At 40.9% G+C, this 12,767-nt stretch overlaps 1 protein-coding gene across 1 annotated transcript in view; it reads left to right on the top strand.

Annotated features, from left to right (window-relative positions):
- FBXO16 (F-box protein 16) overlaps window positions 1-12,767 on the top strand; it is a 90,999-nt gene that overhangs the window by 12,955 nt on the left and 65,277 nt on the right. The window contains exon 4 of the mRNA XM_069576701.1: window positions 10,161-10,367. Coding sequence (XP_069432802.1) covers window positions 10,161-10,367 — 207 coding nt within the window. The remainder of the gene's footprint in view (window positions 1-10,160; window positions 10,368-12,767) is intronic.

Genomic DNA, 12,767 nt, shown 5'->3' with positions numbered 1-12,767 from the left:
CAGCCACTTGTAGAGGATGGACACACATGACCGAGCACGCCAGACACGTGAACTAATGTGATTGGACATGCGAACACATATTCGCATCTTTGAAAGTTCAAAACTCAAATGTTTATATGAGGGGGCTTACTCTATCCATCTCTAGCCAATGTGTATTACTCATCAAGTTCCTCTACAGTCTCATTGAGAGTCTCTTCCACCCAAGAGACCTGGAAACATGGTCATACAAAAACGTGTACACTAATGTTCATAGTAGCATTATTCATAATCGTCAAAAATGTAAACACCCAAACGTCCACTTGGTGAGAAATGGATAAACAAGATGGGGTCTATCCAAACAATGGAATAGTATTCAGCCTTAAAATGAAAGGCAGTTCTGTTTCAAGGTAGTCACATGGATGAACTTTGAAGACATTGTGCTACGTGAAATAAACCAGACACAAAAGGACCAATATTGTTGATTCTGCTTTTATGAAGTTCTTAGAATAGGCAAATTCACAGAGAAAGAAAGTAAAACAGAGGTTACGAAGAAGGGACGTTATATAACGGGTAGAGTTTCAGCTTGAGTTTTAAAAACGGTTCTTCAGACGGATGGTGGGGATGTTGTACAACAATGTGTGTGCTTCATGGCACTGAACTGTACGCTTAAAAATGGTTAAAATGATAAATTTTGTAGCATATAAATTTTGCCATAAATTTTAAAAAGCAAGGGCGAGAAAAAAGAATGTAGTACTGATATATGCTACAACATAGATAAACTTTGAACATAGTGTGCTGAGTGAAAGAAACCAGACACCAAAGCCACCTAGTATATGATTCCATTTATATGAAATATTCAAAATAGACAAATCCATACAGACAGAAAATAGAGGAGTGGTTTCTAGGGGCCAGGGAGCAGGGGAGGAGTGACTGACTGTAATGGATATGCAGTTTATTTCGGGGGTAATGAAAACGTTCTGAAATTAGACAGTAGTGATGGCTTTACAGCCTTGCGAATATACTAAAATGCTGGGTGGTGTGGTGTATGAATTGTACCTTCATTTTAAAAGAACAAATCAGGATCCCTTTAAAAAAATTATACTTGGATTTCTTTAACTCTAGATGTATATAATGAACTTGAAATAGTCCATCTTTAAAGCGTACAGTCAAAGCCTTCTTTCCTTTGAAGGGAGCATCTTTGCCCCCAGAATATGGCAGTAGACAGAATATCTGTGAGTTACCGAGATTCATTTCCCCGTATGTCTTAGTCCATCTCAGGTGCTATAACAAAACACTGGTGGGGGCGGGGGCTTATAAACAGCAGAAAATGTATTTCTCATAGTTCTAGAGGCTGGAAAGTCCAAGATCAAGGTGCTAGCAGACTTAGTGTCTGGTGGGAACCTGTTTTCTGGCTCAGAGACTCCATGTGTCTTCACTTGATGAAAGGGCTAACAGGTCACTCTGTAGTCTCTTTAATAAAGGGCACTAAACCCATTCAGCAGGGCTTCCCTGGTGGCTCAGTGGTAAAGAATCTGCCTGCCAATCAGGAAATGCTGGTTCACTCTCTGGGTCAGGAAGAGCCCCTGGAGTAGGAAGTGGCAACCCACTCCAGTATTCTTGCCTGGGAAATCCCATCGACAGAGGAGCCTGGCGGGCTACAGGCCATGGGGTCGCAAAGAGCCAGACACAGCTGAGCGACTGAGCATGGATGCTTGAAATCCCATGTATGAATGCTCTCCCTCATGACCTAATCCTCTCAAAGGCCCCACCTACCTCCCTGTGTCATTACCATAGGGTTAGGGCTTCAATTTAGGAATAAACATTCAATCCATCCCACTAAAACTAAGATAAAGCATTGTATCTTACTGTTCTTGTTTGTCTGATTTAGTCACCACTTCCTTTCTGTGCTGGTCTACAAGCTCCAGTCTAAGGAGATTTACTAACCTAAAGAAGAAAAAAAAAAGTCACATACACAGTGTTTCTGGAAAAAAAGTCACATAGACAGTGTTTCTGGAAGACTTCACATATCCCCTGGAGAAGGAAATGGCCACCCATCCCAGTATTCTTACCTGGAAAACCCCGTGGACAGAGGAGCCTGGCAGGTTACAGTCCGTGGGGTCACAAAGAGCTGGACACGACTGGTCGACTTCACTTTTTTACTTTTACTTTTACAAGAAAAGGGGCAATATTGATTTCCTTCAGACAGGAAAACTGTCTAAAGGGTGGAAGAGACTCTTAACCTGGAGAGCCTTTTGTGTCTTTTGAATTTTTAATCTTGTGAATGTTTTTAATCATGTGAAGGTAATACCTATTCAAAATAATAATAAAATTTTATAAAATAAATTCACTAAAAATGGCAAAATGAAAAATACCCCAAATTTAAAATCTAGCTAAGTTTTTCTCATGTTGTATTTGTGTTTTTAAACTAACTTTGTTACCAACAACTTAAAAAAGAGACTTATAAAAAAGCAAATAGATAAAATAAAAAGAGACATATTTAAAATGATTATATTTGCATTTTCATTCTACTTACTATGAGTGGAAATCCCTAAATTAATATAACTAGGGCTAATGTTCAGGCAGAATTCACTGGTATGGCTGACCAGCCTCTGTCTATTTTGATTGGTTGGTAGCATTGCCAGTTGTTAAACATTTTTACTATCATCCTGGATAAAATTCAAGGTCTTCAAACTTTTTAGAAGATCTTGTTAATTCTTTTCTTTTACCAAACTAATAGAAGCATATATTTGCAAAGGTCCCTGATATTTGCAAAGATGATTAATTATCTCTCTATTCCAATCAGCCAAACTACAGGGTCAGGCATGGTTTTACCATGCTCCTTGTTGTACATTGCTTGATGCTATCAGGCATTTAATAAATATTTTCTAAATGAATAAATGATACTCACTGGTTTTTCTCTTTTGCCCAACAACAAATTTGTTCCATAAATTCGCTACACCATATGGTAATCTTTATACCTCCATGAAAGCCACATGGATTAAGTTTGAACGGGATATTTTCAGTTTATTTTTATCCAGTTTTCTCTCTCCATTTTAGGTTTTAGGCTTTTTTGGTCTGTGTGTTTTATGAACAACATAACAGATTGATAGCATAAGGAATGAATTTTCAATAAAGAGGAAAGGAGAGAAGGATACAGGTTTTTTAAAATTTTCCTTTATGGCTTTATTTATGGCTCTGCTGGGTCTTCCTCGCTGCACAGGCTTTTCTCTAGTTGTGGTGTGCAAGCTTCTCATGGCCATGGCTTCTCTTGTTGCAGAGACTGGGCTCTAGAGCCTTCTCGTTTAAGTTGTGGCGTGTGGGATCAACACAGGCTCAGTAGTTGTGGCACACGGGCTTAGTTGCTCCGCTGCATGTAGATCTTCCCAGATCAGGGATCAAACCCATGTCACCTGCGTTGGCAGGCAGACTCTTTACCACTGAGCCACCAGGGAAGCCTGAGGATACTGATTTTTAAACTTAGCATTACTTGGGATTTTCATTGTAGGACTCAAGTATTGGCTTTAAAGCTCAATCTCATATTAGAAGTCAAGTCACTTTTTAAAACAACCTGGATAGTAAGGGGCAAGATGTAATGTGAAACCTATTCAATGATAGACAGTCCAAAAGTATTAAATATAAATATAAATAAATATAAATATAAAAGTATTTTATATTTAGCCATGTGTGCATGCTCAGTCGTGTCTGACTCTTTTGCGACCCCATGAACTGTAGCCCACCAAGTTCCTCTGTCCATGGGATTTTCCAAGCAAGAATATTGGAGTGGATTGCCATTTCCTTCTCCAGGGGATCTTCTTAACCCAGGGATCAAACCCAGCTCTCCCAGATTGCAGACAGATTCTTTACCAGCTGAGCCACCAAGGAAGCCCAAGATATTATAACCAAAAAGCAAAAACTAACAAGCCTCTTCCTTCATCTTGACCTCACTGCCTGAGAACTTTCCTTCCCTTGCCATTCGGTGTGAGGTGAGTGGCGCTGATGCCTAGCAATGGTCCTCACATCTTGAAAGTGCAGCAAGAATCCTTGTAACAACTACTCTGAAAATGGGATTTTCACAATATTATTGTCAAGAAATCCCTGTACAAAGGCATTAAAAGTAACTATAAAATATAATTATGGTATTATGTAAGATAGTATTGTTGCTGTTTAGTCACTAAAACCCCGTGGACTGTAAGCCCATCAGGCTCCTCTGTCCATGTGATTTCCCAGGCAAGAATACTGTAGCTCATTGCTATTTCCTTCTTCAAGGGATATTCTTGACCCAGGCATTGACCCTCTGTCTCCTGCTTGGCAGGCGTATTCTTTTCCACTGAGTCACCAGTGATGGCCATATAAGATAGCATAGCATAAAATAATATAGCACAATGTCATATATTAATTATATATGGTATTAATATTAAAAAGGAACTAACTGTAAGATGAGGTATCATACATGGTACCAGGATAAGAAAATGGTCCTAGCTGCTCCCCTGTCTCACGCATTAGATCCCTGGCTATCATGTCATGGCTCTTTTTTCTTGAAGAGCTGAAGCAGGAGATGTGGGATAGATATATATATACTACTATATATAAAATAGATTAAAAAAAAAAACAGGAACTTACTGTATAGCACAAGGACCTATATCCAATATCTTATAATATCCTACAGTGGAAAAGAATCTAAAACAATATGTGTGTGTGTGTGTGCATATATATATATATATATTTGAATCACTGTGCTATATACCTGAAACATTGTGAATTAACAATGCTTCAATTTAGAAATTTTTTTAAAAAAGAGAAAGATACTGGGCAATTACCAAATTCATGTACAGTTAATTCTTCCACGGATTATCTACTTTTTGGATTATTCCCAGCACCTTTTAAATTCCAAGGGGATTTTCCCCAGCTGTTAAGCATTCTTCTCAGTCATCTACCCACCTTCAACTGGTAGAAGTTCAAGGAATGCAAATTCATTTTCTATTAGCCTAAATAAACACAATTAGAAAGGAGAAACCCCCGAGGCAAAGAACACCTATCAAAGCCAAATATAAATTATCTTTGACTGTTATAATCAGGGAAATAAATGAGAAACCAATGTAATTATCTTTTTAATCTCTAGAGGGAAAGGTTTGAATGTTTTCTTTTATAGATTTCTTCAGCACTTTATAATCCTAATGTTCTTTTATATTCATTCTAAATCACTGTTCTTCAATCTGAGCCTGTTCTCTTCTTGTGGGCATCTGTGAAAATAATTGAGCTGAACTCAGTCCTTCCAAATGTGCTTCCTGTCCTTGTTAATGTACAAACATGGTAACTTTATGCTTTGCAATTAAATTATTTGCATATCTAGTGATTTACCCCTCATGCTTATTATTTTTAACATCGCTATGATATTTTGTAACAGGGGTCCCCAACCTCTGGACCACAGACCCGTTGGTCCCTCCCATCAGATCAGCAGTGGCATTGCATTAGAAATAAAGTGCACAATAAATGTAATGCTATGGTTTTTCCAGTGGTCATGTATGGATGTGAGAGTTGAACCATAAAGAAGGCTGAGCAATGAAGTATTGGTGCTTTTAAACTGTGGTGTTGGAGAAGACTCTTGAGAGTCCCTTGGACTGCAAGGAGATCAAACCAGTCCATCCTAAAGGAAGTCAGTCCTGAATATTCATTGGAAGGACTGATGCTGAAGCTGAAACTCCAATACTTTGGCCACCTGATGCGAAGAACTGACTCATTTGAAAACACCCTGATGCTGGGAAAGACTGAAAGCAGCAGGAGAAGGGGACGACAGAGGACCAGATGGTAGGAAAACATCACTGACTCAGGACATGAGTTTGAGCCAGCTCCAGGAGATGGCAAAGGGCAGGGAAGTCTGGCATGCTGCAGCCCATGGAGTTGCAAAGAGTCGGACATGACTGAGCACCTGAACTACAACAAAGTGTAACGCGCTTGAATCACCCCGCAGCCATCCCTCTCTGCCTGTTCCCCCAGTCTGTGGAAAAATTCTCTTCTATGAAACTGGTCCCTGGTGCCAAAAAGGTTGGGGACCACTGTTTATAATATTAGCTACCATGACTACAATGAATCATACACTCTATTCAGAATTTTGTGCATATTTTCATTTATTTAATCTTCCCAGTAACTCTAAATTTAGATATAATTATTCTCAATGTATAAATGAAGCAATTAAGAGGTTCTTAGTGAGAATCTGAATGGCCTCATTCCCAAAGCCCCCATGCATCCTTAATGCCATATTTTCTCTTATCGTGTTGCTCAGCTGATCCACTATTGTGAGGCATTTGGGGTTATTTCTGATTTACTCTAGTGCTAATTATATCCCATAAAAATTTTTTCATAACCCTAATCATCCTGGGTCCCCACGTAGCTCAGTTTCTACAGAGTAGCACGTAGCACTGCCCAAAGTAATTTTAAAGATGAATACCAATTTTCATGTTGTCTCTCAAAGAAAAATCACAGGGGATCCAATTCAGAGCTCATAACACTACTTACCAGATCCCCTTTCTTCATTCCCCAGTTCTCTCACACTGTAAAACTGCTGGAAAGGCAGTTCCAGTCTGAACCACCACAAGCTGCCTACAAGCCAAGACCCTGCAGCTCTCCTGTCTCCATATGCCCCCCACTGACTCCTTGTTTTAGAGATCACCGCAGCATCGTGGGCTAGCCCTTCCCTTGGCCCTCACCACTCTGGTCTGGCTTCTCTATCATTCTAATAACCCATCCCCAAAGGAAAGAAGTCTCATTTTATGTTAGTTGGAAATATGGACTGTGCAGAAACAGGCCGAGGGGAAATCTGGGAACATTCATACATGAATACATTTTATTCACTTACTTGTAAATTAAGGTTTCTGATGTTGTGTTTTTTGTTTTCTTTTTAGAGTCCCCTCTCTCCCTTGAATGATAGTGTCCAAAGTGAGATTCATGAGCACTGAACAGATCTGTTAACAGCGAACAGTTTTTGTTTTATTTAAAATTCTTTGTTTTGGCTGAGCTGGGTCTTGTTGCAGCACACAGGCTTTCTCTAGTTGTGGCGTGTGGGAGCTTAGTTCACTGAGCAGGTTTCAACCCTAGCCCCTTGCACTGGAAGGCAGATGCTTTTTACTGATTTGCTCATGGCTGAGCTGGTCTTCGCTGCTGTGTGTGGGCTTTCTCTAGTTGTGGCGTGTGGGAGCTTAGTTCCCCGAGCAGGTATCAACCCTAGCCCCTTGCACTGGAAGGCAGATCCTTTTTATTGATTTGTTCATGGCTGAGCTGGTCTCCTCTGCTGTGTGCGGGCTTTCTCTGGTTGCCGTGAGCATGGGACCACCCCTCTCTCCTTGCAGTACGCGGTCTTCCTGCTTCAGTGGCTTCTCTTGTTCAGAGCACAGGCTCTAGGTTGCTTGGGCTTCAGTCGCTGTGGCGTGTGTGCTCAGCAGTTGTGACCCTCAGGCTTACTTGCCCTGCACCACGTGGAATCATCCCAGACCAGGGATGGAACCCATGTCCCCTGCACTGGCAGATTCTTAACCACTGGACTACCAAGGAAGTCCCACAGTGAATGGTTTTAATCAAGAGGTACTCCAACTAATTTAAAAAAATAGATCCTATGATTATAAAGAAGTTGACTTGTCATAGGGCGTGTCAAAAATACATTTTTACTTTATATGCCTTTTTAGGTGGTCAATGTATTTTATGATTACAACTAAAGTATTATAAAATTCTGATTACTTTATAATCACTAGCAAATATCATATAAAATACAAGTAGCCCCAAACATCCCTGTTTTCTCTTCTCTAATGGACTAAAGAAGAAAAACAGAGATTTAGACTCTGATAACAGCTCCTTCAGCTGGTAGCTGTTCCCGTAAGAACCCTTCTTTTGATTTTGGCCAGCTCTCACGTTCTCATCTTTGATCAGTCACTAATCTTGGGGATGGCTTGGGGTCATCACTGGGGAAAATTGTGAAGTAACCCAAGCATTTGTTTGGTATGCCCCAGATTGCTTTGGCATGTACTTCCTGTCTTTGGCATTCTTTTATTTTTTCCAGGTCCTGCTATCAACTTTTCCTCTCCAATCATATCAATCATTTGCATATTAGTAGGACTTTAACTGGGGCTTCCCAGGTGGTGCTAGTGGTAAAGAATCCGCCTTCCAATGCAGGAGACCCAGAAGATGCAGGTTCGATCCCTGGGTTGGGAAGATCCCTTGGAATAGGAAATGGCACCCCATCCCAGTATTCTTGCCTGGAAAATTCCATGGACAGAGGACCCCAGCTGGCTCAGGAAAGACTCAGACAAGAGGGAGTGACTGAGAACACAAACACACACACACACACACACACACACACACACACACAGGACTTTAACCCTATATACTCCCCCTTCTCAGAGATATTTGCTCGTATTGCCTTATCTCTAATTGTGAATGCAAAGGTTTGTTTCTGGTCCTGGAGTTTTAATCACTAATGAGCTGATATAGAAACTGTTGGGGGAGACTGACTGCCCAAGTGTCTTCTCTTAAGGTTGTACTGGTTTAAGATGCTTTGGCTTAGCAACATTTTGGCTTTACAGTGATGCAAAAGTGATAGACGTTCAGTGGTAAACATATTTAAAATTTTGTTTTGGGGTTTTTTTTGGGAGGGGTGGCTAGCCATTTGCAGTAGGATACTGTCTTATGGTGCTGGGCAGCCAATGAGCCACAGCTCCCAGTCAGCCACTCGGTCACAAGAGTACAGGCCAAATACACTTAAAATCATCAGTACCCAGACAGCCATCCTGGTTTTCACGTTCAGTGTGCTTGCGTACATGCTAAGTTGCATCAGTCGTGTCCGACTCTGTGCAACCCCATGGACTGTAGCCCACCAGGCTCCTCTGTCCATGGAAATCTCCAGGCAAGAATACTGGAGTGGGTTGACATTCCCTTCTCCAGGTGTCAGTTCAGTTCAGTTCAGCTCAGTCGCTCAGTCGCGTCCGACTCTTTGTGACCCCATGAATCGCAGAACGCCAGGCCTCCCTGTCTATCACCATCTCCCGGAGTTCACTCAGACTCACGTGCATCGAGTCAGTGATGCCATCCAGCCATCTCATCCTCTGTCATCCCCTTCTCCTCCTGCCCCCAATCCCTCCCAGCGTCAGAGTCTTTTCCAATGAGTCAACTCTTCCCATGAGGTGGCCAAAGTACTGGAGTTTCAGCTTTAGCATCATTCCTTCCAAAGAAATCCCAGGGCTGATGTCCTTTAGGATGGACTGGTTGGATCTCCTTGCAGTCCAAGGGACTCTCAAGAGTCTTCTCCAACACCACAGTTCAAAAGCATCAGTTCTTTGGCGCTCAGCTTTCTTCACAGTCCAACTCTCACATCCATAGATGACCACTGGAAAAACCAGGTGTAGTAGTTAATAAATTACATGAACTAGTCAACACTTTATTATAAAGTAGGCTTTGTGGTAGATGATTTTGCCCAACTGTAGGTTCATGTGAGGGCTTTCCTGGTGGCTCAGTGATAAAGAATACCCCTGTCAATGCAGGAGACTCAGGTTTGATCCCTGGGTCAGGAAGATCCCATGGAGGAGGGCATGGCAACCCATTCCAGTATTCTTGCCTGGAGAATTCCATGGAGACAGGAATCTGGTAGGCAACAGTTCATAGGGTTGCAAAACAGTTGAACATGACTGAGCGGCTTAACAACAGCAACAAGCAGCAAGGTTCATGTAAGTGTTCTGAGCACATTAAGGTGCTAAGACTGGGCTAAGCTAGGATGTTTGGTAGGTTAAGTGTATTACATGCGTTTTTAATTTATGATATATTCAACTTATGATGGATTAATTGGGATATAGCCCCATCAGAAGTTAAAGAAGATCTATATTTTACAAGTCTATATATATTCTCAGTTTATGACTATGACCAGCTCCAAAATTTTTCTGTAACTGCAAGTTTTGAGGTCAAGTGCACGTCTATGTCCACACCGGCCTTGCTTGGGCTCACACACACAAATGTGAGAAAGAACAGGTAGGTCGCAAAACGTGGGGTGTACTTGTTAGGGAAGGAAATGCATGTAATTCGTTAGGAATAAGTGACTAAACTCAATTTCTATGCAGTTCTTTCTGTCTTTCATAACGTGTCTCTGGTGTCAGACTAAACCTGGAGCTTTTTTTTTTTGTTCTGCTTTGCTCTCTTTTTTCCAGTTTGACAAATGGACGGACACTCAGAGGAGAAGAATCCTGACGAGCCTGTTAGAACGCTGCTCCCTGTCACAGCAAAAGTTCTGCTGTCGAAAGCTTCAGGAGAAAATTCCAGCAGAAGCTCTGGATTTTACTACCAAGCTCCCAAGGGTGTTATCTTTATATATCTTTTCTTTCCTGGACCCCCGAAGCCTTTGTCGTTGTGCACAGGTACAGAGAGCCTAGAAAACACTGAAACTTGAGGGAAAAAAAGAAAGCACGTATACAAAACCAAGCACTGACAAGACGCTCACTATGTTCAGTTTGTGCAGTTTGAATTAGCCCCCATCTCTTTGTGTCTGGCTGTGCATTTAGTGCTCAAACGGGAGAAAAAGTAAGCCATCACTAAGTGTCTGTAAGACAGTATTAGCCAGTTGGGGAAATGTATACACGTGTATATAATGGTTCATCAGCAGAGGACCATAGTACAACCTTAAAATGTAGTGTGCAGGCCATTCATAAATAGAAAAGCGTGACATAAGGTGCTAATGTGATAAATACAAAAGCTTGTGAGACTGAAGGAGTTCAGAGTGGGCAGATGTGCTCACAGGTTGGAAAAGCATCTGACCATTATTTTCTTACAAGTAATTCCATGGTGTATTCAAGTATATTTTTTAAGATATAAAATTGATAGTCATTTGTTGATTTCTTTTCATAGTCTGGGAAGACCAGAAATTATCTGTTACTATGCATTCACATGGTAATTTTAGTTCTTAAAATTAATAAAATGAAAAAAATAATTTTAATGAAGTAAGAAAGATGACTTATTTAATAATTGGTGTTGGGACAATCAGGCAAATTAGCTGGAAAAAAATTCTAGAAGGATAAAAGATTGATATGAAATTATAGGAAACCATTTCGTATTCAAAAGAGGGAATTCCCTGGTGGTCCATTGGTTAAGTCTCTGCTCTTTCACTGCTGAGGGCAGAAGTTCAGTCCCTGTTTGGGGAACTAAGATCCTGTAAGCCACCAGGCATGACTAAAGGGGGAAAAATGTAATTAAAGGAAACCTAGGGAAGGAAGCGGAGAAGGCAATGGCACCCCACTCCAGTACTCTTGCCTGGCAAATCCCACGGACGGAGGAGCCTGGTAGGCTGCGGTCCACGGGGTCGCTAAGAATGGGACACGACTGAGCGACTTCACTTTCACTTTTCACTTTCATGCATTGGAAAAGGAAATGGCAGCCCACTCCAGTATTCTTGCCTGGAGAATCCCAGGGACGGGGGAGCCTAGTGGGCTGCTGTCTATGGGGTTGCACAGAGTCGGACACGACTGAAGTGACTTAGCAGCAGCAGCAGGGAAGGAAGCCTTTGTGAGTAATCTATAATATTCAGAGCCTCAAAAGAAAATGTATAACTTAAAATCTTGCTTTATTTATTTTATATATTTTGTATATATATTATATATGCTTTATAAATAGAGAAAGCAAGATATTAAGTTGTGATTATAAAAATTAAAATTTTCTCCATAGAGAAGAAAACTGTAAATAAATAGAAACAGTAAACAGGTAGGAATTCCCTGGTAGTGGTTAGGATTCAGTGCTTTCACTGATGAGGGCTCAGGTTCAACCCCTGGCCAGGAGACTAAGAACCCACAAGCTGCTGCAGCTTGGCCAAAAAAAAAAATTTAAGATAAACAGGGGAAAAAACATATTGCCAGCAAAGGGGTAATTTTCTTATTTTTTAAAGAATGACTATAAATCTACATTAAGAAGAAAAAGAAATGAAAGCCTAGCAGAAAAATGCACAAAGGAAGTGAACAAATAGTTCACAAAAAGAAAAGCAGACCTTTCTAAAATAGGTAAAATGCTTAGCCTGGTTTTCATGCCATCTTTTGTGACTCAGATGGATTGAGTTTCTTTTTTTCTTCTTTTAGTTTCTTTTTTAATGATAATATTTTATATTGTTGGGGGTGTGGGGAAACAAGCACCTTCATATGTTGTTGGAAGATAAATTGATGCAAACACCAAGGAGAGCAATGTGGTAGTGTTCAGTTTTTAAATAAAGATTCCTGGACATTCCCTGTCTATCCAGTGGTTGGGACTCTGTGCTTTCACTACCAAGGGTGTGAGTTTGATCCCTAGTCGGGGAACTGAGATCCTGCACGCCATGCTGCTGCTGCTGCTGCTGCTGCTGCTAAGTCACTTCAGTCGTGTCCGACTCTTAGCGACTCCATGGACTGCAGCCTACCAGGCTCCTCTGTCCATGGGATTTTCCAGGCAAGAGTACTGGAGTGGGGTGCCATTGCCTTCTCCAGCATGCCATGAGACATGGCTAAAAACGTAAAAAAAAAATTAATTAAAAAAAAATAAGATTACCTTTGGCCAGTAGTTCCACTTCTCGGAATTTGTCAGATGCCTGTACTTCAACACATGCAAAATTTATATCTATATGAGAATACTGCATCATTGTTTGTAGTAGCAAAAGGTTGGGAATAATGGAAATGTCTGCTAATAGCAGACTGGTTGCAACCATCTCCACAATATATCATCAATAAAAAAACAAAGGTGCAGAATTGGCCTACCATTTTGGAAAGAATAAAAGAATGTACCCATATTTGTTAACCTTCTGG

Source organism: Ovis canadensis, chromosome 2 (assembly GCF_042477335.2).
Source record: "Ovis canadensis isolate MfBH-ARS-UI-01 breed Bighorn chromosome 2, ARS-UI_OviCan_v2, whole genome shotgun sequence".
In the NCBI taxonomy this organism is placed as follows: domain Eukaryota; kingdom Metazoa; phylum Chordata; class Mammalia; order Artiodactyla; family Bovidae; genus Ovis; species Ovis canadensis.
Note: the sequence above shows the minus strand (reverse complement) of the source record. Positions and strands in the feature narration are given on the sequence as shown.